The sequence below is a fragment of the Camponotus floridanus genome, unplaced genomic scaffold (assembly GCF_003227725.1).
Source record: "Camponotus floridanus strain SB8 unplaced genomic scaffold, Cflo_v7.5 scaffold29, whole genome shotgun sequence".
Taxonomy (NCBI): Eukaryota; Metazoa; Arthropoda; class Insecta; order Hymenoptera; family Formicidae; genus Camponotus; species Camponotus floridanus.
Window position 1 is genome coordinate 1,900,710 of NW_020229425.1, and position 25,594 is coordinate 1,926,303.

The following is a 25,594-nucleotide window of genomic DNA, read 5'->3' on the forward strand; positions in this document are numbered from 1 at the left end:
AAATTACATCATTCAATTTTACTCATATTCTAATTTCCTCATAATGTCTTTATATAATAAAACTTTATATAATATAACTTAAATTATTATATATAAAACATTATTATTATATATTTATATATAAAACTTATATATAAGACATTGATTTAATATAATTAATTAGAATAAAATAAAACAATATTATTATCTGTATGCTATTAATGACAACATATATTGCAACATTTATAATGCATCTGCAACATTAATAAAACAAAAAAATTAGTTGAGATGCCGAATAAAAGTGGAGATGGCATTAATAGAACAAATGAGAGAGAAAGAGAGAGAGAAGGAAAAAGGGATGGAGAGAGAGAAAGAAAGAGAGATAGCATAATCATAAGGATGCAGGAAGAGAGGCAGCTGAATTAACCTTTCACCTGCCTCCTTTTTCCTTGAACGACACCCCCGATTCGAAGATATATAATCGTCCGGCGCCGATATCTTGAGTCTATAACTTCCGTCTACCTGACGGAAATATCGCTAGACGAACAAATACTCAGTCTTAGTTTTTCGGAGACATATTTATGTTACCTTATCGTTCCCAGGTACTATATTTTTGATAAAAGTGGAATTTCGAAATGTGTACTTCTACCATTTCTTTGCGCTGAAAAACTATTGCCCCTTGCAGATAATATGTATTAGTCATATATTCAATATAACTAACTAAGTAACGAAAGTATACCTATTAAACTTTAAATATATATATAATTTACTTAATGTAAATATATATATATATATATATATATATATATACACGTTAAAATTCAATATAAAAAATGATCAATGTAACATTATTTTAAATAACATTATTATATATAAGTACGAATTATAATCTCTAGTGCAGCGATATCAAGATATTTTCTGTAATTTTTATTATTTTTTTATTATCTTCTTTATTACTCTGATTCTCATCCTCTTTCTTAATATGTTTGTCAATCCAAGAAGGTGGGTTTTGTACACCTTAACTATCATTTAATGTTTTAAATGTTTAAATGTTTTATGTTTTAAATGGTTTATGTTTTAATGTTTTATGTTTGTCAATCCAAGAAGACGGGTTTTGTACACCTAAACTATCATTTAATGTTTTAATAATGCAGATTAAAATACTGACTTATTCATCGTCTAATTAATCGCGTTATCTCAGTGACACGTGCCAGACATTCGGAGCCGCGATGCACATCTGCAAAATTAAGACAATAGACAGCCAATTGCAGCTGCTTGAAAACAACAAACGGGATGGTTGTGGAGTTGCGATGAGAGCGGGAAAGAGAGCAGATACACGACAAATTTATTTCATTAGTTTGCACCCCTCATCGTGCGCCAGTTAAAGTAGACGCTTCGATTGCCTTCGACCGTTTCGGTAAAATTTATGTCTGTCTCTGCGAGCAATTCTAGGCTTCAATCCCTCCTAATTTCGCTCTTGCTTTCAGCTTTTACTTTCAGACTCGCATGCGTTGCAACTGAATTATCAGAGATTACAATAATTTTAAAAATATATTATGATATACTTTATTTTCTTGAATTAAATACTGTGACATTTATAACTTGATTTTTAATATCCTTAAAGTTTAATTATATTTTTAAATATTAAATATTCTTAAAGTTTAATTACATCTTTCTCATATTTTAAATTCTTTTTATTTCTTTATTTTTACCAAATGGCAATTTTTATATGGAATTACCATTGAGTAAAATTTCTTCCAAGATAACGATCATTACCATGATATTAAAAAATTAAACAGTTAAGCCAACAGTTTACACGCGGGGGAGGACACGACCAGTTCGCTTGAAGATTTTAATCTCTCGATTGTAACGAGTTGCGACATGGTTGCATCACTTCACACTCTCCAATCCTTTACTCCGATTCAATATAGCAGGCACGACAAAATTCTCCACTCGTTCGCGCGTGCTTTTGAAGTTACTCGATCGTGCGATCGAAGCCCAGATCCAACATGCTTCGTTCATTGTGCGAAGCTACGCTGTTATTCAAGCGAACTAAATCACGCCTGATGCGATAGCTATCGAGAATAGTACATAAATGCCTGTTTATTGAATCAAAATATACAGAGGAACTTAAACCAACGAGAAAAAGCATATATTGTGACACGCCAACGTATAGATCGATAGATGTTAAGTAATCGCATGTTTATGTGCAATTGAGATCTCCCTTTCAATTTCCTTCTCTTGCTCTCGTTTTCCACGTGGAATTCAATGCCGAAAAAAAATGTTCTTTCGTCTAATATTTCCGGATCTTTTCTCGCTATCCACTCGCTTGCGACAGCCAGCTCGGTATGCGTTTCCTCGGGCAACTCCCAATGGAGATGCACTGCTAATTCCACTGAGTCGGATTTTCCTAACAGATAGTAATCTGCCGAGAACGCGAATAGGGAGGGATCGCAGGTCGCAGTATTCTCGTATTATGTTGCGTCACGTTCTTGCATCCTTTGCTTCACGCACACATACCTGCTCTCTCCACAGAGTCTTTTTCTCCGAGTCTCGGAGTTTTCAAGATTTTGCGATAAAAGACAACGTATCGATTTATTCGGATAATCCGTCCATTAGTAGGCGCAACTATGCGACATATTTCTACTTGTTACACGGAATGTCGAGCTTTTATGATCGGGTCGATGCATCATCGATTTGTTTTTCCCGTGAGTATCGAAGACACCTCCGCTACGATACGGATTTTCGTCTCTACGGCACAATCTAACTGCGACCTCTTATCCATGCAAACATCTCTGTTTGTTCGATAACCGTGGATTGCACGGCAACACCTCGTTGTCGCCTCGAACGTGTCCTTCCAGCAGTATCCTGACGGAGGGTTCGCGTTTAAACTTCTCTTCGCGCCGGTAAGCAAATACTGCGAGCCCTTTTCCGGCGTATCCAGGAAAGATCACGTCTCGATAAGCCCAAAGTGGCAAAGACTCACAGTTCTCGATGTATCGCTTCACGTAGCGGCAGGATAGTGGATGAGTCAGCAAAAATAAATTTTTTTCTATCTCTTTTTGTCACCACGTAATACTTTAACGTTGCCCCAATAGAGAGATTTTTATATCTAGTATTCACAGAAACGAAAAAAAAATATGATATCTATTAAGACCTTAGATTAGTTTATTCGATAAATTTGTCTGATTTTAGAATTTTGACGCGCAATCGCTTACTTTCAACTTTTTGAATGTTTGAGCTGATTTTACGTGAGTAAAAAGTCTTCCTTGCGGTAAGAAAACGACACCGGGCCCCATAACTTATGTCCATCCGGACTCTTTTAAGATGCTGTAACGAAGCAGCATCCGTGTGCTAGAGCTCTGTTCGCAGTCTGTAAAGAGTTTAACCGGTGGGACGCAATAATTCAGGATGGTTCTATGGTCAGTGCGGAACAACCTGAAAGGGCTAAGATATTTATGGGTCGCAGCTGATCTTAGACCATGCTGCGTTTTCCATTTTGAAATAAAATTGGAATGTATTTGCCAATAATCAGTATATCCTTACTGAGGCTCGGTTTTTATTCTATTTTTATTATATCCTTAACATAAATTTAAACATAAATATTACTTGTATTATTATTAACTATTTACAAAATTAAATACAAATTATAAAACTACTAAATTTAATTATTAAAAATTTATTATAAATATTAAAAATTAATTATTAAAAATTTAATCGATCAAAATTAATAATAAATAAATTAATAATAAAACAAGTAATAATTTATCAGAAAATATATTTAGATTAATATACAGATAAATGTTTCTGCAATTGCCTCTGTACGAGACAACATTCAACAATTCTTAAAGACATCCCCCGTGTTTACACCGTTTAAATATGAAACTCCTCGCATGGATGCGTATCAATAAGATAGTCGCAATCCCTCGTAATCCTTCTAAAGACTCATCGCCGCTTCCTGTCGTGTATGTATACCCCCAAGGAAACCCTTTCACGCGATCGGGCGCTCTTTCTTCGAATCGTCAACGGGACGAATCAACGAGACTTTCATTGCACCCCTTTTGACCCCTCTCTCTCTCCTCCCGTCCCAGCTATTCTCGCCAATGTAATCGAGTCGGAAAAATAGACTACCCCATAACCCCTTTGAATCTTCACCAGCTCGTAGACTTCAGGGAGGTGAAAAAGAATCGTATTTTGGCAGGCCACGATAATGTCGCTGCACGAATTTTCTTTGACGAGCTACCGTAGGTAGCGCTAATGGAAGCTGGCGCGACATTCAAAGGTGGTAGCTCGTGAAACGCGATCAGGATTTAATCCCTCCCCCTCTCTTACCTCTACTCTACCTCGCCGTGTGCTAGCTTTACCCTTAATCCGCCTACGCCGAGTGGACACCGCCACCGAGATACAATATCGAAAAGATACTTCTCTCTTTCTCTATCTTTCTCTTATTTCTTTCTTTTTTTCTTTCTTCTTCGGTTTTCTCGGTTCTCTCGCAGTGCGAGAGATATATGCTATCAACTCAGAGAGGGATTCATCACAGCATCATAATTTTCGTCACGTGTCGTTACCCTACGCGAGATCGAGTTTCTCGATGGTCATCCGGTGCCGCGCTTCGAATGATCCTTTTGATTGGTGAGATGTCGGAGAAATCGAAGCATGAACGGTACAAATATCCCATGGGAATAGTTAAAAGTCATATATCGCGTTATCAAGCAAGTAACGAATCTACAAATGTAGTCAAAAGTATATATACGAAGTGATTTAACTACTCATGATAAATCAAAACTTTCCGATAACGTACGTTCGTTCCTAAGAATCGATATATTTGTTCATATATGTTTGAGAACAGGCTTTTGTTGTCATATTTGTAAGAATCGACTTCCTATATTCTTGCATCACATGGTACATTAGTCACTACCGCATACAATGTTGAAATGAAATCGAGAGAGAGAAAAAAAGCACTTTCTTCTCTTAAAATAAGATCTCGGAATATTTCATCCTATACATGTAAAAGGAAATATGTATAAAATATAATATTTTTTCCGTATTTTCTATTGTCGAAATATACAGGATATTTTATTTCAGATTCAACGATCAGTGTGTCTTCAAAAATTTTTTAAATATAGAGAAAAAAATCTCTTTTCTTTCTCTCTACATCTTAAGAAAATTAATTAATTAATTAATTAATTAAAGTAATAACTTAATTTCTTCTAAATATAATTCTAAATTAAAAATTATACGTTTATCTATTTGTATCGTAATGTCTCGTACTCTTGACAGAGATAAAAACATATCTCGCTGTTGTTTAATACCATCAGTCAGAAATTCTCGATATTTATTAGATAGCCCTTTAGATTATGGAATTTCTACAACAAAAAATTTCGTAGCTTGAATTCCAAACCATTTGATGTATCTGCAAAAGATATTCGACGGTAGCGATAGGACTGACCGAAAGAGATTTTACGAGTAACTCTAACTTATAGGCGAATGGTCTTAATGGCAAAAAGTTACATTGTGTTCTCGTAACCCTTACCTAAAAACTAGTTGAGACGACAGGACCCCCGGGATTTAATGTGCAGTCCAGATCTACCGCGAAATAACGAGAACCATTTAAAGACTCCATTGTCATGCTATAGCATTTCTACCGCAACGATTTTCCAAAGCTCTAGTTTCAAGAAAAGAATCATTTTTAACGCAGCGCGAGATCATTTGAGTTTTTTTTTTCACGAGAAAAGGATTATATTATAAGATATACTGCCTTTGATATATACAAATGTACGATATTTACAAAGGTTACTATTTTTTATTGTTAGTTTTTTCATTTTTTTCGATTTCACACCAACTCTTTTATATTAATAATAAAAATGATTTATTTCTTAACATTAATCTCGAATATTTCATTTGAGCGCATCAACGTATCGCCATTTTCTATCGAAGTTTTATCGCTACGTTAGGTAAATTTTGCTAGATAAAACATCTGTCTCATAAATATTTCATGAGATTACAAATAATTATGCTAATATTCATGTTCAAGCTCGCTCAACTGTCCGTCTCATGTCGTCGCTGATGGAAGAAGGGTCGATCTTTAAAACAAGCCAGTCACGCATCGACGCGCAGGTATCAAGTATATCAAAGATATTCACGAGAAAAATATGAAAATAAGTGTATTAAACACACTTAGGAAGTAATAGAATATATTGCAAAATTAATTTCTTTGGGAAAAGCTTGAGAAAAAATTTAATTATAATTATTTGCAATTATAAGATAGCAATAAGACATAATAAAATTGATAAATAACTATAATTACCCATTTTAATTGTGATTTACTTAACATCATTTAATGTAATTTATGAGATATTTTATTGAGATAATATTTTGTCTAGCAAACTCTATTTCGGATTATTAAAAATTTTGAACTCTTACTCTAATTGATCAAAGTGGACGAAACGACTACGCGGATGAAAAATATACAGATCGAAACGACGGACGCATCGGATTCGAAGTGCATGCAGTTACAGTTACAGCCTGCATCGTAACATCTGCTACGAGGCCACAGTCTGACAGTCCGACCACGCATTTGCGCAACTGTCGCGTCGGCGCTTAGGTCACGAGACAGGAAAACCATTTAGATTCCCGATGATAATTACCGGTGATCGATGCTGATAATAATATATCTTTACGAATCGAACCTTGCAACTCCATCACATGTGACGCTTTTCCCGTCAAGTACGCGCAATATGATAAAAATAATTCGACAACGCGTTACAATTTTAAAACTTTTTTTTGTTTTTTATAATTTTTCAAAATGATTCTTGATCTCTTGAGTGCAACGAAAGTTGATTTCTTGGCAAACATGCATCTGTATTATTATTATTCTTTAATCATCGCGAAGGTAAATTATATCCGAGAGAAATTACGTCAACGAAACTCAGGCATGAGTTGAGTATAAGAGATTCGCGACAAGAGAAGAGAGCCGAAGAAGAGAATATACGGTGATGTCTAATGGCGTTATTTGAGATCATAATGGATAGTGTACGCGAGAATAAAGGCTTATTCTTGCCGCTGAACGACGGCAAGCGACAAATGTGATGATGCGGTAATAAGAAGTAAAAGCAGCCCTATTATTGCGGTACGGACATCCCCTATATAGCTATGAACATCCGCTTTTATTTTTGTCGAGGAAAAATCGGCGCCTTCTTCCCGAATCAAGGACGATGCGAAATGTCGTTCGTGCTTCCTCGACAAGTGACCCTCATTTTCATTCATTCTTCGCGACATGCAGCACCGGCCGACGTTCCAAGTGTGTTTTCCATCACGACGCAATGTGCGTACGAGGATACGTCCTGACTTCCTGAGCGCAGAGTTTCCATCGCTTTCTCCCACCCTTCTTCGCCTCTTTACGGCTGCTGCCGAGTTCTTTGCCTCGAGTATCCCTCAGATTTTTCTTGCTCTCCTTCTCCCTCTCTTTTCTTTCCCTCTTTCTTTCTCTCTATTTTTTTGTCTTCCTCAAACTGTCGTCAGAGAAATTAGACCTGTGTCGAATTTCGGCCATGCGAACATCCGGTGGCTAGACCGAAGAGTTACCGCCTCTTCGACCGCTTTGCCGACCTCGCAGTTCGATGTACAGATGATAATTCAGAGCATTTGGCTAATGTGATACTAGTATGTGTATAAATATAAAAGATAAATGTATAAATAATCGTCGAGATAATTTAGCTTAGACTTAATCAACAAATTGAATCAATTCATGGATTAGCGTTAATGCAGTGTGTATTATCTTTCATACTTGTTTATTATTATGTCTGCGAAGCTAAGTAACTTATCACCTTACGGATATCAATTTTCGGATACGGTCTTTTCACAGTAGCTTTAGCCTGTTCTATGGTAAGGAACAATCGGGTTTCTTTGCCGCGAGCTCGCTCATCTTACGATTTTTCGCGCTAAGGCGATGATATTTCATGCCATTGAATGGCCAGCAGTTCTTCCGTCGTAAATGTAAAGATCAAGTGAGCGAGATTGTCCCCTTTCACCTCGCAAATTCTGGCTCTAATCTATGAGTAATTGTCCCGACACAAAGGTAGAAACGATGCCGAGATTCGGTGACCTGCCTACCCTGACAACAACGACGTGCCTTTTCCTTTCAATGCATTTTTTTTTACTTTCGATCATCCATGTTAGCGATTAATCTTCAATTATGGTGCCGTTGACAGCCGTACTCGTAACACTTTTACGACTATTCTGAAAAATTCGAGGATCTAGAAACTATTACTACGGTATTGTATAAGATTTATTTCAATAAGAGAAATAAAGAGAAACGAGTAATAAAGTTATTATTTCAATATCATTTTAAAGATATACGAAATGGTTTCTTCTTTTTTTTTTAATAAAATGCAATCAACATGTTTGACTAATATATACCTTGATATTTAATTTAAAAATTCCTGCGATAAATCTATGCACATCATATTGATAGAAGAATAATTTTGACATTGATACTCTTGCAGATTTTTCAGGGACTTTAATTCGCGACTTTTTTTTTTATTTTAACGAGTCGTGCATTCCGAGACCGCTTTTCGACATGACGCGATAAAAGATGACGACCCCGTTAAGGGAAGGGTATTATTTCGGACCTAGCTTTAACAAAAAGTCCTCGGGGCTCCGGAGACGATCGGGTCACGGATGATCGAAGGATCGCGGCGGAGCAGGTATTGGTTTTTCGAGAAGGTGTCATTTGTATCGAGCGAAAATATGTGGCATCCGACGCGAGGATATTGATGTGCATCAGGAGGGGTTGTCATTGTTGCGCGCCACCCCCTCGAGGCACGCTCATCCGGCGCAAGGGCCCTCCCCGTTCCTTCGCGGGGACGATAGAACTGCACTTGATATATTGGAACTTTTGTACCCTCCCCAGAGAGAGAGAGAGAGAGAGACCGCGTAGAGTTCCACGCAACAGCAGCCGGCAGTATCCCTTTATACACGCTCCGAAGGATCGCGATCGTCGGATAACTCACCTGCCCGCCTTCGATCTTTAAGGAAGTCGATGCCTCGCTAAAAAGCTCAATAGCGAATTAAGTTTACGTCGCATAAATGCATTCCTCCACGTATCATTTTTTTCTCAGCGGCGATTTTGGAGACACGACTTGTTATTATTTATTGTTAGTCGAAATCCGGATAGCGATTTACGTGAAATGGAACTTTTCGAGGTGAAACGATCATTGACTGGACCACCGTGGATGGATCTTCGCCTTTGGCGAACGAGACTGATTTTTATTATTTTCTCCAGATTAATTTCATTCGTCTTCGTTTTATATTTGGCGGTCGGGAAACAGATAGAGACAATAGCGGAAAAGATCGCCACTCGGTGACTAGTTGAAATGTAGAGATGCGTGAAAAAAAAGGAAAAAAAAAGAAGAAAAGGTAGCGCGACGAGAGAACTGTAAATCATTTCCTAGATCATTACTGTTGCTGTTTTCGGGCCAACTTGCATTATGGCGGTCTCCGATGAAACGAAAGCGGTTTTTGCGCCGAGTGCTTTAACGCCGGCATAAAACGCATCGTTAACCGTTAAGGGACCGAAAGGAGGGAAAGCCCACCGCCCTTTCCACACCATAGTTTATACGGCGCTCACCCACACACATGAAACGCCGGCCTAATAACTCTGCGCCGCAAATGATGGATGTTACTTCGGTGGCCAACGTCTCGGGGCGTTATTATGAGGCGGTTTCGCGAGTCGATGGAAAACTCGTGGAGTCATTCGCGAAGCTTAACGGGAGCCGACCAACGGAACCTCATGGCCGACATATGGGCGCCTACGACGCCCCGCGATGCGGAAAATATAATTGATCCTCGCTCCGCGCGTGGGCAGTTTTGCTTAAAAATTATCGCCATATAAAAAAATCTCCGAAATGCAAAATCAAAAATTAATTTTCTCAAGCAAGATTGACTATACTTCTTCACCGATAAAAATAAAAAGCTACCATCCCTATGCATTGTACAAAAATAAGCGTAAAATTGCGTGATAAATAGTGGAAATTTAATAAAATTTCAATTATTTATTGTATATATTTTTACACACATTGTTTATGCAATTAATATTCATTTTATAGCGCGAGATGAATCCATGATTCTTCAAGATCATCGATTCGTTAGCAAGGAGCGCGCATATTTTGTGCATGTGACGATATCTTTCGAGAAGGGATCGTGACGCGTAAAGATTTTGAAGGATTCGACAATGCGCGATGCAGCTGGCAGTCGAGAGTTGTGCGGGTGCATGCGGATTCGAATGAGCGACGTGCGTGACGGGACGAAATAAATAAAAGTGTGTACCGAGAGAGACAGAGAGAATGAGAGAGAGAGAGAGAGAAAAAAAAGAGAAAAAGAGAGAGACACTCTTCGCGGCGCGAGAAATGCGCATTGTGGCGCGTGGCGGGATTCATGTGTGCTCGATTCATCGTATTTTCTTTCTTCTCGAGAAGTTTGCGCCGGAAGAACTTCTTTTCAGTTCGAGTCGATCGATTCGTTGATCCGCGATGAAGGATTGCTTGACTTTACTTAGCGCGGGGAAAAGATTATATACTGATATCTCACGTGCGAAATGCGTAATATGATTTTCAAATTTATCTAACGAAACTAAGAAAAGGAAACTAATATTTATTATAATCAAAATAATTAACATTTTTATCTCGCGTGTATTTGTTTAATTAAATCTCTTCTTTTTCGGAGAATCAAGTTTTGCAAAAATCAAATTAATTATGCATAATATCGCTTTCTTTAAGAAATCCCGCTGTTTCCTTTTATCATCGACTTTTATGTCAATCATTGTTTCAGATTTAATCCAATTTCAGATTTTATTCAATATTTTATTTAACTATATATTTTAACAAGTCCTATGTTTTTACAAGTTTACAGAATTTAGCAAAACTGCGTTGAGTTGATTTATTTCATGGCGCTGTCTTCAAAGAGAAAAGAAAATAGAACGCTCGAGTAAACCATTCTTGAAAGGGTCTAACCTAGCAATTATAGCATTCACTAGTTAAAGTCGAAAATCTGAGGGTTAAATTATATGTCGGATGGTTTAGTCGAGCGTTTACCATCAATAACTTTGGTCTGTCAATCACTTACAGTACAATTGTCGACAGATAGATTGCCAACGTTATTGAAAGCTAATCAACGGATTAGTGCAAAAGTTGAAAATGCAAATGACATTTTACTGATCTTTCAAAATCAACTAGAATGTTTCAGCAAGTCACTTCGTTATTTTTCATCCAGTGCACACACGTTATCTTCGATTTATGCGAATATTTTTCATCAGATATCGAGTAATGAAAATTGATCCTTTTGATGGATAATAATTCGCCGATGATTGTATCGCATTTCTTTGAAATTTTTTTAAACTATAAATATTGAAATATATTTAAACTATATTTATTTTTGTAAACTATATTTAACTATATTTAACTATATTTAACTATATTTAACTAAACTAAAATTGTGTGAAACTAAAACTTTAATTTCTCTTCCATTTTTATATTCAATTAAATTTATATAAAATTTATATATTTAAATTTTCTTTAAACATATTATAATATAAAAAATCTATAAAATTCTGAAGAAAATAATTAAATATATTATTTTGTCATTATATAATTTTAATCAAATATTTGAAACAGAATATCTCACAGATTGCTATTCATTTCCAGCAAGACTTACGCAACATCGATCAGTATAAAACTCATTTTTTTCAATTCCTTTCCTTTTTGAAACCTTTTTCTGGGTTGCCACATCTTTCGGAAGCCATTTGTTGGAAAGGAGAGCAACTCAAGCGAAAATAATACACGGACCTATTCTATTCGTTTCGCAAAAGCTGTAGTCTTATGAGATTTCTACGCTTATTCAACTCGAGACAAATAATTTTTTTCAGCATTCCATCACGCTCAATCGCGCGCTCGGAAATTAATCTCGTCTAGATTTACGTAATTTGCGAAAATCTGAGATATATTCATAATTTAATGATATACATCCTTGATATCGAAAAAACGAATCCAAAACCGCGAGCTCTTCGCATACGGTGCAAAAGTCACGGTTCTCGTGCATAAAACTCGAAGAAGAAACGAAAAACGAATTTAATCCGACTCAAGAGTAGGACCGATTCTCGAGAGCAGATGCGTATCCCGGAAAGATCCGAGATTCCAGATATCCCGCCAATTTCTCCTGCGGGTTGTCAATATCTGTAAGGGCCACGACAATGGCCGAGGGGTGGAAGCGGTCTCTAAGATACTCGCTCGAGCCGAACAATAACATATTGCAGAATCTCCGAGCACCTATATGCGTGTGCGCGTAAACACGCACCCTCGGACGCACGCGAGGGTGGTGCGAGCGATGGTTCTTCTCGTGCGTGGATCTCTCTCTCTCTCTCTCCCTCTCTCCCTTTTTGTACCTTCTTGTATATCTCTTTCCACTCGAGCACGATCGTAACCGTCGTGCATGACGAAGGAACGAAGATGAAACACCCTCTCGAGTTTCGCTACGTACGAGTGGATTACGCTCTCGCGGAGTTACGGGGTGGCTTCTATTTCTTTTTTAGCAGTCCATGTACGTCCAACAGACTCAACCGCCGTGATAGGATTTTTTATAAGGGAATGATTATGAAACGCATATCGACTTTCAAAACATTTTTGATTATGATGAACGTTTTTCTTCCTTGCATGTAAAACATATATTTTAAGATATTTATATTAAAGATACAATTTTCATTCTGATAATTTATGTTTGCTTCTTTTTGTTTTATCGATTGTGAACGGTATTTATTGGTTGTAAATAATCTTTTGACAACTTTCACAAAAGATGAAAATAAAAATGGCTAATAAAAATTAAGGAACAATTGACTGCATTCATCTTCCAAGTGTTATAGTATTCTCTAAAGACAGAACGGTATTTGTATTACACGCTTTAAAAGACTTTTTTCGAGAATACAGAAAAAGGTAAAACTGAAATCACTCGTGAGGTAATATAGTTTGAGACAGAGGTCATAGGATTGTTCTAGGATCGAACCTAACGTCGATATATATAGCAGAAAACTATTGTTCTGCTCCAGTTTTACGTAATTTCACCGATTTCACCGATTTATCAGTTAGACGTATCAAGAGTTCAGCCATTGAAAGAAAACCTTGCACGAAATTGCACACTTTCGGAATCTGTCTTCAGACTATGTTGTCAGAATTTTCTAAATTTCACTCGACAAATTTATGACATTACTCCAGTTTTGGTCACGGAATCGTTTCATATCCGTATTTTCCTCTTTGCCACCACACGGAAGTGACACAAAGACCGGGATCTCCCGCCGGCGAAGAAAATGTAATTCTTAAAAAAAGACCCATTATACTTTATCGCCTCGCATGAGTCGTCGTTGAAAGTCATCGTCGTAAAAAAAAAGGGAAGAAACACGGCGTTGAAAATCGAATGGCAATTTTATGCAACGCATTTTCCGTCCGCGAATAATATATAACGCATGATGGTCATGTACTAAAAAGAAGTTTCTTCTTGGAATGTGTCGAGATTTTTCTGGCAACAAGTATTTTTGTTTGAAGGTCGCATCGCTATATATCGAGAATGAAGACATGTAACGGGTCTCTCTTCGAGGGATCGTTAAGATCGCGTTCTCGACTCTTCCTTCGACGCGCGCGGGGAAGTAACGAGGAGCTTGTCAGAGGGTCGAGAGAGTCGGGGTGGTAAGAAGGAAGGTGCGCAAGAAAAGGAGAAGATTGTTGCGAAGGAAGAAGCCGAGAGTTTAATGATATTCCTGATTACGATAGCACGTAGGAGAAAAGAGAGAGAGTGAGAAAGAGAGAAAAGGAGAACAGAGAGAGACCGAGATAAAAAGAACAAGGAAAGGCAACGGTAGAGGGGATGGAAGAGCGAGCCTGTTCCACCTTGCCGTGTCAACCCCGTATTCATCCGAATGGCTCGTCCTTCCTCCACCCGCGTTCAACCCCGTCACCGTCGCGGCTTCTCGCATAAAAAGTATTGATCTGAGCTTCTTCTTGTGGCCCGTGAGGCTCACGAGCCGAGAGGGTTGAATCTACCCTAACTGCTTGCCCTGCCTTTATATTCATCATCCCTCTAGCGCCCCGAGAGCAGCGGCGACGTCGGCGGCCCTGTCTTCCGACGGTTGGACTTCCTTCCTTTCTCTCTCTCGCACTGCGGCTTTCTCGCGCTTCTCTGCAACACCCTTTTTTCCTCGCCCCTCCTATTCTTCTAAAAATCTAAATTACGTTTCGAGAGAGAAGCTATTTTTTATGCGACTCTATGTCTTGAATGCCAATGATTTTCTTCGGGTTCCTTCTTGTCATCTCCTTTACGAATTCCCTTGCGAACCCCTGAACTTTAATTAGTAATCTAAAGAACTTATTACGGTGATTTTTAGACTAATTTATTTATTACGATATAAAAAAATCATTTTAAAAATATTATTCCATATACTATTAATTTTAATTGATATTTCATATTCTTTATTATTTAGTATGTTTATGTAAGAGAGAAGATTTAAAGAAGCTTATTTTCTTAAATATAAAACTTAAATATAAAACGACTGAATAAAAGAAAGAATAGAAAGCCAATTTGACTTCACTATGACAGGCTGGCGAAGATTTGAAGGGAAAGCAAACAATAATTAGAATCTACAGAGAAGGCATTTGCCTAATTTGTTTTCGCATTTGTTAGACCTTCTCTTTCTCTTTTTTACTACAAAGTAGATTACTACAAATTTGTATTATTCGCCGATGAATATTTCATCAATTTTGTCATGGCAGCTATGTTAAATGATTTACGTAGATCAAGAAATAGATTTTTTAAATAAGAAATATATAATTTTCATTTTCATTTAATTTTAAATATATTATTTTTAAGTACTTAATAAAAGAATAATTATATATAAAGTTATAAAAAAATTAATAAATAATCTAATAAAATAATAATAAATAAAAGATTTATTATTAAGATTTATTATTATTTTATTTATATATAAATTTAAATATTTATATATAAATTTATATATAAATTTAAATAATTATATATAAATTTTTGTTTGACATGTATTTTTTTTTGTCGCAAAAATAATTACAGTCAGAAAAATCTTTATTTAACAAAATCGTTTTTACAGAAGGAAATTTGCGAAAAACACATAGTTCAATGCAGCCGGATATTATCAATGCAAACTTTTCGTCTCAACTTTCGCACGCTGTATCTTCATACACAGGACCGTTATTCAAAGTCTAGCTATGTTCGAAGATTAACGGCAAACCCTTTTCCGTTCGATGTAAGAACATCGCGGCACCAATCTGACGTCCGTCCCGGTGCCCTGACTATGGTATCTCTCAAAACATCGAAGATCCACTTAAATATTTCCAAAACGAGAATCGTCCGCGAGACCCGAATCCTTTCGAACCTAGATCTGTTGTGACAGGTCATCTACAACTGTTCATTCTATCAGATTATACGTTATTTATTTAAGACGTGCATATACATTGTGCCATTGTGCTTCCAATATATTCGACGAATGTCGCACGATTAAATCTTTCGAACACCGAAAAAACGCTGTATTTATTGAAATACATAAAACGTACGTAGAAGAAACTGACGAAAGAAAAAAATTTAAAATGTATTTGTAAATTGTACAAATGCCTTAGCAGGTAGATTCTAATGATCGATACATTATGAGAAATCACGGGAAAGGTGAAGAATGAGGTTTTGAAAATCACGTACAGAAACTAATGAAGTTTCGAAGACGATTTGTCTTCCTGACAATTTTGTTCCATTCGAAAAATACGAAACGATGTTTTCAGATTTTATTTTACGAAAAAAAAGAATCGTAATAGATTTATGTAAAATGGCTTTAGTTAAAATTTAGATTAAGATTCTTAAAATTTTTTTAAGATTAAAAATTTAAAAATTTTTTTTTATTTTTACATCTTTTAAAAGACGGAAAGATTAGTCCTATCATGAAAAGAAATTTTCGCGCAAAATAGAGCGGAACAAATTCCGAGAAGAACATAATTTGATTAGTTATAGTTTCTGCTATGGAAGCAAGTAAGAAGGAGAGAAGGGAGGAAAGAGGAAGGAAGGACGGGATTGGATTTCTTGGTGTAAATGGAAATTCTCTTTTGCGGCTTCGGATGATATCAATAGTATATTTTCGGTGTTTCGGAGAAAAGTTTGGACTAATCATATGTATTATTTATCTCCTATCAGTTATTCTTTATGACAATAATATTTAAATATCATCTATAAGAAATTTGATGTGAAATTTGCCGACGCGATACACCTTACAATAGTATTCCGTAACAGGTAAAGCTGTTGCCATTGGACACTGTTGTAGGGAGATGAAAGTAGGGTTGGTTGCTATGACGACGGGGAAGGGTTAGCGGTTCCTACCCCTTTTCGAATTCCGGTCGGTGAAGGGTTAATGAGATTGGATTCCGTAATCGGGAGGGTCTCCCCTACAGGGAAATTCTGTTCCTTTTTCATTGCCGCCATAACTAACATGGCTAATCGCATGGGACATTCCATTTTATATATATATAATATATATTTTATATTAATTTGCAAATATCCTTACTATTTATATACATTACTCGAGTTTATATTTGAGTAAATTGAAATAACAAATTCATCTAAATTTTGTAAAATATTTATTTCAAGAACGTTATATACTTTTAAACGATGATACCAGTCATGTGTGCTCGATCTTTTCCTTCTCCGATCGAAAAAAAATATTTTCGCGGTACCCGATTCCAATTGTACCTGCGGCTTTGCTCCTATTCACCCTATTTCCGTCTCCCTCTCGCATGACTGCCTTTTGAAGTTTCGCGCACGAATTTAGATCGCGTTTCGTAGTGTGCGCGCGGGTGTGCACTTCGGGTACAGGGGGCATTCTTATTTCCATACAAAGCCGTACGATTTCACTGGCTCAGCCTTTGAAGGACGAGGGTTTTTCAGAGTCCCTTCCCAGCACGCCCATGACGCCGGCAGGTTGGGCAAGTGTTGCAATTTTCGAATGTTCGCCGAAGTCCTGGGAAAATTATGTAAACCCGTAGAGATTCCCACAATATGTCGAGTCTACTCAGAGACGCGAAAGGGTGGTGACGGAAAACGCGAGGGAAGTCGCGAGGAATCGAAACGTAGCGCTGTATCTGACAGATGTCAACATTAGGCATTTTATCTTGCAAAAATCGAAACTATACGCTATACTATCGTAATACAAATAAGTTATTTTTCGCTCTTAAATCCCTGAATTAATAAAAATAGCTCGCGGTATAAATCGCGCGATGAATAACAAAGACATTTTTCGTGAATCAACGTCAAATAAAAGAAATGAAAACAGGAAAGAAGATGCGGGTGTTTAACCCACTTAAGGTGAGTACTCTCACGAGTATTAAATCCGTCAAAAATGACATGCCTTTGAAAGTAATGCGCTTAACTTATTTAAGTTCAATTAAAGCTGCAATGTGTATAATCCCTATACTTTTGTAATCTCATATTTCAACCGTATTTTACTGAGCTTACTTTAAAAGTCTCTTTCATGCATTACGTATTTTATTTCTGATTTACTTTATTATATTATGTCTTTATTATAATTGATATAATTATCTCCTGTCTCTTGAAATTGTGTAAAAATCACGCGATCCTCATTTGATTCTGTGTTGCAAATCGCAAGTCATTGCAGAGCATTTCGAGAGATAGGCTTGCTCTTTTTGATATTTTACAGAACACTTTGCTATCGGCAAGAAGAGAAGGATGTTGAAGGATCCACAGAACTTCGAGTATTTAGTTAGCGACGAACTCGTCGGGGTCGTGCAACATCGCCCCGACGTTCTTCTGCCTAGGAATCATGTTAACGCCCTGCTTCCATTCCAATGCTACGTAACAAAGACCAACTGCCGGCCCGGCCATTGTCCCACTCTTCCGGTCGGACGTGCGCCCCATCCCAGAATATGGTTTTTCTCCATTTTCACTGGACATTGGATCGACACGTAGCCGACATCGAAATACTTGCGACTATCGAAAGGCTCGCTGCGGAAAAGGATACAGAAGCCAGAACTACGCCCTCAATATCGGGGCACTTTGTATCGCGTTTGCAGTTAAATGAGAAAATAATTTTTCGAAAAGACCGACCGGCGTCGCACAAAGGCGTGTACCATCTATTACAAGACGTCTTAATGTCCGGAACCAAGATCGATCGACCTTCGAGAGTTTGCTCCGGATTGTCAGCACTTCAAAGGATTTGCGATATTCTTAAACGATTTTACTCATAGCAATCCCTATGATCTCCGTTCTCGTTAACACAGATCTGCCGGATGCAGGAAATCTCACCAACGAGATCACAAAAGATGTGTAATAGCAGGTGAGCATAAATCGAACGAGAAGGAGTTTCGATTATATCGAGGTGATCGGATACGAGTAGAACAATTTACATTAAATTTAAAAACTATCACAAATTTTTTAACATCTTGTAAAAAAATTCTTTGATACAGATTTCGATAGAGATAAATCTTGATAAACAAATTTAAGGTTCAAAAAATTCCTATAAATATTCTACAGTATATTTTCATTCACATTGTTTAATCCTCAATCAATTTTCTATCCGAATCCAATCAAGTTCCTCAAATCCTCTTCCGTCGTAGACGAGGGAAGAAATCAATGATTTCGCCCGTTCGCTATCGCAGCCATATTCCATCACATCTCGATGTCATATTTTTATTACCGTTCCCGTCAGTAAACACATTACAGGTTTCCCACATTAGACGGGAGCGCATAGGAGCAATGATGGTAGCGGCGGCGAACGACGGGAAAGAAATATCGAAAAGAAGGAAGCAGCAAAGTTACGCGAGAGCTATAAGCATGCCGCGCCCTTCTCTCGAATCTCGCATCTGTCTTCCCTCGTATTTCGGACCTCTCGATCATATCCGTCGTATTTGCCTCCTCGAGAGAAGGAAGGTTCGCCTCGCGCGTCCTTCGAGACGGAAAACCTATGAGCTTCAAGAGCGGCTTTAACGAGAAAAGGGACACCGGAAAGATGAAACGACGCAATGCCACGAGAAGTCATAGAGATATCAAGACAAACAGTCCAAAATTCTGAGGAGTTTATCCTTCAGTATAAGTGTATTATGACGCTTGGTTTTATTTACTTGCCTTCTGTGTAATTTTAACCGTCAAAATCTCCGTATTTTTTTATAATTATTTTTCTTGTAATTTATAATAATTTTTATAATATATTTAAATGATTACATTTTACTCGATTATTTAAACGATTATATTTTACTCGATTATTTTTTTATATTCTTCAATAGAACGGAATTTCTCCGGAAATCGACTTACCGCGCCAATAATATGACGGAATTATGTAAAACGAGAATACCCGGGATCCACCGTGTCCGTCATTGAATGAGCCAACAATAAAGTTCTCTGCATAATACGATAGAACGGGCAGGAGACTCGAATGCAACGGGCATGGGTAGGAAAAGAGGGCATACGTCGATTTACACTCTATTGCAATGTTAAATCGTGTTGAGAGCAGCGAAACATAGTCGTGACTTAAGTCAGAAATATATGCAACGCGTTCTATTTATTATAAAAACATTAAAAAAATATAAGTGAAAAAATAAATTTCTGAAAGACGTAATGTTACAAAAGTCAATTGAATTATTGTCCAAATAGTTATTATTATCCAGTGTTAAAAATGTCTTTGTCTACGCTTTTCCATTAGATGTATTTTTTTTCGGCGAAATGTGTAATTACGCAAGACACAGCTGTTCTCGGAGCAGGATAATAAATCCACGTGCTCCAGTAATTAATTTGGCATGGAAAGGTACATTGAATTAATTAGATTTAATGGCTTGCGCCACTTACTTTATACTAACGTGAAATTAATGAAAGTTCGAGCAATATTTAAATTTACTAGAGTCATATGCATTAAATACAAAATGATTATACGATTATACAATTACAAGAGCATTTTCTTGTTGCCAGTAAAACACCGAGTTTATCGCGTTAAAAATTATACTGTAAAGACAAAATATTATTTGTTACGCATTCGAGAATGACGCGACATATCACCCAAGGCGCGAATTATGTGCGTAAAATGCAAGGACGCGTGCTCGTGATTTTACCACGTTTTCACTTACAACCGGGCGGGGAAGTGTAAAGAGTTTTATCACGATCGAAGGTGAAAGAGGATAAAAGAGACATGTGCCGCCTGTTGCTGTCAGCCACGTCGCGGTGTAAGTGCCGTGAAAAAGAAGAGACGATATCATCGAAGGAGAAAACGGCAGGGATGGGAGGATGTTTACGAGAGCGTTATAGCTTCGATCCTTGCCGGTAGTTTATCACGAGCAACTGACTCCACACTGGATGTATCCGTGCTGACGTATAAAGCTACTTTTTCTCGTTTCTCTGCCGAGAGATATATTTTGGCTTGATATTCAAATTATTTCTCTCGCAACAAATTAACTGAGCGCCAACGAAAGAACTACAAAATTATATTATAGCAACAAGCGGCTTAAACGATAAGCAAATGAATTATTCTAATGTCTTCGATATGATACGAAATGATACGAAATTTTGTTGGTATATTGTGTAAGAGTATGAATATATTCTTATCGAAAATGTGAGTATAATTATTGACGAAATTATATTAATTAAAACATGTCCTAATAAATAATTTATTCGGCAATGTAAGATCACTTTTAAAATGAAATTTCCCGATTTTTGGAGATCTAATTCTCTCAGTTTTACCGGATTTCGATAATGGACCTAGCGCACGCGTAAAACTATTAAAGAGTTTTCCTTTTCGCTACCGAAAACTTGAAAGGCCCACCCATACGGTCGATGTATAAATCAAATGTCTGCGGCATGATTTTCACGGTAAAAAGGAGCATCTGTCCAAGGGATTCATTCTTTTTAATAACTGTCACCGAATGGACCCAAATGTGGACTTTTACATAGTTAATTTGATTTATGTGCGTGGCGATACTTCTTTTAAATCTGGCAAAAATTTTATAAGAGATAGATTCATCCCAATATGAATATATTTTTTTCTCTAATATTGTCATTTGTGTATTATTATACGAAAAAAACTCGTAATAAATTTCCATTATTTCAAATCTCATTCAAGTTTGGAGCGTTCCTTCTTAGCGAAAATTTATAATTCGCTAATTCTAAGCAAATTGTGCTATTGATACATACTATTAATAAATGAAAAATTAAAATTGGTGCATTAATAGAAATATAATTACTAATCATTGACATGTTTTATATTAGGTATTTTTATTAAATTAATTAATAATAATAATTAATAATAATACTATATGATTGAAAATATTGAAAATATTTTTTTAAATATATATTTGTAACGCATGCATATTTTGAAAAATCTCTAACAATATATATATTGCATTAATTTACGTAATTTATGTATTTAATTTAAAGAAATAAAAAAAATAGATCGTAATATATTATTAAAAAAAAAGTAATATTATTATAAATATAGTATTATTATTAAAAAAAATTCTTAAAAAAGAGAAAAAGAAATATAAAGAAACAGTTAAATATTAATATTTTTTCCGATTATAATAATTTTATTTTGCATTAATAATTATATTTTCTTATTAATTTGTCTTAGCCTATCCATTTTAAGATAACAAATTTGTAAGATGTTAAATATTTATCTTTTTCTTTCTCTATTATAAATTTTCAATATTTATAAATGTAATAAAATATAATAAAATCATAAAAATAAATAAAAAATAAACTCAAATAATGAATTTAAATATCAAATATTTTATAAGAATAAATAGTACTAGATATTTCCATATTATTTATTTTTATGAAATGTACTTATTTTGATATATAATTTTTACAAATTTATTATCTTGAAATAAAAAATGAATTTAAACTCACCGATACGATGACTCGTAATAGCGGAGTGCAATACATATAAATCTGTAACACAAAATATGCAGAATTTATGAAGCGCAGTTTTAAAAATTAATTATTTTAAAAAATAATTATTGCGCATAGCTAAATTTTTTATATTTTTAAATAGATATTTAATAAAAAAATTTCAATAAAAAATAATGTTATAAAATATTACATAATTTATAAGAAAAGAAAAGAAAGATTTTTCAAATATATTTATAGATATTTTTTAATAAAATATAATAAATCTATAATTTTTTCATATAAATAATTTAAAAATAATTTTAATAAATTTCAATAAATTTTTAACACACACATAATAAATTAAAATAAATTAGTGTTTAAATATTTTATATATATTTATAAAAAAATATTAATGAAGGCAAACACTTTTTTATAAAATTATATTAGTAAATAATTGATTGATACTAAATAATTGATGAGAATATTTTTTAATAAATTATAGAATTCATATATTATATCATAATGACATAAAAGATTGTAAGGAAGAAAACAAACAATTTTACAAATAATAAATTAAATACATATAGGTTAAAATTGCTTACCCCACAGTTGTTCCACCATTGTCAAATGTCTTTCCAAGCCTCCTCCTTCTTTCTTGTTCATTGCTGCTTCTTCACAACACTCGCGGAAACACAAGTCAATTATGTTATGCAATAATTAGCAAAATACGCGCGACACTTTATACGGCACTCCCGCACTTTATTATACCGGAAAAAGAATACGAGAATTTCAACGCGGCTAACTTCGTACCTTTGTCGCGGTAAAGAATTATCACTAACCAAAAATATGTTCACAATTTAGAGCAATTTTCTAAAACTCTATGTCACAAATAACAACACACGATGTATTTCTAACTTATAAATCAAATCCCGCGAGACTAATGTATTATTCTTCGCGTTTCGACAAGGAATGCGACGATATACAAAGCGATATATTACGCTGCCTACTCACTCGACTTTCACCGCATGAATGATAACAAGACGGCGAGATGCGAACAACAGCGCGCTGTAAATTGCAAAGATCGAACGCCGAATTTGATTAATTGCGGAGAATAATTACGTTTTTACCTTCTCGCGATCGCTCTCCGGGAGATAATACGGCACAACATATAATGTCTTACGTCGCTGCCTGACTTCCTGCCCGCGCGCTCCCTCGCGTCTCGCCGCGCGAATGACAACAACGCCGCGGGCGCGGGCCGCGGTATGTAAACAGTAACGCGTAATACGATGCAAAAAACAAATACCGAATGCCGCCTGTACATTCATCACCAAATATTTAACGCGTTATAAAATAAACGCGCGTGATATTCTATCCCTCGAATTTTAAATTAATTATTAATGAACGATCAATATGTTTCGGAGCTTTTTGTCGCATTAAGGCTACGGTCGAGAAGACGCTCTGGATGCTTCGAAATATCATTCTATCTTTGTTCTACATTCCATGAAAATAAAGATAGAATGTTTCGGAGCATTTATAGTGCAGTCTTGACCGCAGCCTAAATCTCTCGATTCGTGTATTATTGCACGCTCTCAATTTGTAAATAATTGGCATGTAAAGATAATTATTTTAATTATTTTAAATAATTATTTTAAAAAAACAAATATCAAATATTGCCTGCTTGTAGATTCATCACGAAATATTTAACGTGTTATAAAATAAACGTACGCGCGTGATATTCTATTCCTCGAATTTCAAATTAATTATTAATGAACGATCAATGTGTTTTGCGGCTTTTTGACGTTTTAAATCTTTCGATTCATGTATTACTGCGCTCTCAATCTGCAAATAATTGGCATGTAAAGAAAATTATTTTAATTATTTTAAATAATTATTTTAAAAAAACAAATACCACTTGTCTGTACATTTACCATAAAATATTTAACGCGTTATAAAATAAATGTACGCGCGTAATTTTCTATTCCTCGAATTTCAAAATTAATTATTAATGAACGATCAATGTTTCGCGACTTTTTGTTGCATTAAATCTCTTGATTCATGTATCACTACACGCTCTTAATTTGCAAATAATTGGCACGTAAATATAATTATTTTAATTATTTTAAATAATTCTTTTAGAAAATAGTGTTTAATTACATTAAAATCAGCGAAAAATTTAAAGTGTGATATAAAATAATTTTAATTTATTTTATTAGTAATTAATAATAATAAGAAATAATTGTAATATTCATTAAAATTAAATGAAAATTAAAATTATTTCTTATTATTAATTATTAATGAACATTAAAATTATTATTAAAATTTTATTTTTAACGTTTACTTATGTTAATTATGAAAATATTTAATGTTTTTAATGTTCATTAATAAATATTTTAAAATGTAAGCGTTAAAAAATTTGTGGCACGTGCCATAATATGTTTCATTGAATAGAAAAAAATTCGTTGCACATCTCTAGGCTCGTTCAAATAACAATAAAAATGACTGTGACGATGCTATCAGCATGCGCGACAAACTTGCAGTTACACTGCAAGAAAGAGATGACGTGAAAAAAAATTTGGTTGAATAATTTAAACCGACTTAGCCGCGATTTCTTTTTGTCAAAGGGCAGAGGGATGTTGGCGGCAGATGCAAGTCTGGACCATGCTTCGATGAGCATCTTACTGCGCTTACAGTGGACGCGTGCTGTTTTGGATTAATTTTTTTCGTGATTTCTTTTCTTAGGCTATACGCCAAAGATGTCATGGACACAAGATGCTGAAGAATCAGGTAAGGTAATACGCTTCTGTATTTTTACAGAAATTTTTTTATTATTTGATTTTTATATATTAGTTGAATTTTGTAAATATTTTTCGAAATTTTTCCATCGTTTATTAATCAGAATATGAAAAATAATTTAACAATAAATATTTTCTTTTTCATTATCATGTTATATGTTTTTCATTATCATGTTACATCCTGTAACAAAAAATATGATCAATTAAGCTTTGGAAGCGTAATATAATATCTTTAGATAGATAAATTTTTGGATAGAAATCGCTTAAAAATGTTGCTATTAATTCGCAAACATAAAAATATTTATTTCAATAAAAAAATAATGTTATTCTCTATAATTTTATATCCTCGCAGAAATTCTAATTAGTTAAAAATAGTATATTTAATAATAAAAATACTAAAACTTTGATTAAAAAATAATGGATACTGAAGGTAAATTTATAAAGCACAAAGTGGGCGCATGGAAATTTGCAATACTAATTGCAACTCGATTGGAGTAGCGAGAGAGTGGTAGGTAAAGTTTGAAGTTGATCAAGTTACGCTCGGATGACATCGTCTCATCTGCGACCCTCTCGTAGCTTCCTGCGAGAGGAGGCTAATGAAAGAATAAATACTTGATGCCGTGGGCCTAATTATGTCGCGGCTCTCGAGTTAAGGCGGGGTTGTAACTACAGGAGATGAATCAGAGAGTCTACAGGAGTAGATTTTAGAAAGAAAGTTCCGTGCGACTGCGCGTTGCGAGAGGGGGATCTAAGATTGGTGGCTCGATCTTGAATAATTGATAACAGTTCCGCGCGTGGACTTAAAAGCCTTTGACTATTTAATCTGTTACGTTTAAAAGTGCCGGCATTGCTACTAGATATTTATGATAAATCAACTTGAGAAAGCTATA

The 25,594-nt window shown here is 35.3% G+C and overlaps 1 protein-coding gene across 2 annotated transcripts in view; it reads right to left on the reverse strand.

Annotated features, from left to right (window-relative positions):
- The window catches only part of LOC105252687 (protein krueppel), a 76,422-nt gene extending 53,648 nt beyond the window's left edge, over positions 1 to 22,774 (reverse strand). For both annotated transcript variants that reach the window (XR_003122961.1, XM_025409881.1), the window contains exons 1-2: positions 22,515 to 22,774; positions 21,931 to 21,972 (exon numbers count right to left, since the gene is read on the reverse strand). Coding sequence is in view for 1 of the 2 variants with exons in the window: in XM_025409881.1 (XP_025265666.1) it covers positions 21,931 to 21,972; positions 22,515 to 22,575 (103 nt within the window). In the remaining variant the exon portion in view is untranslated. The remainder of the gene's footprint in view (positions 1 to 21,930; positions 21,973 to 22,514) is intronic.
- Positions 22,775 to 25,594: the final 2,820 nt, after the last annotated feature.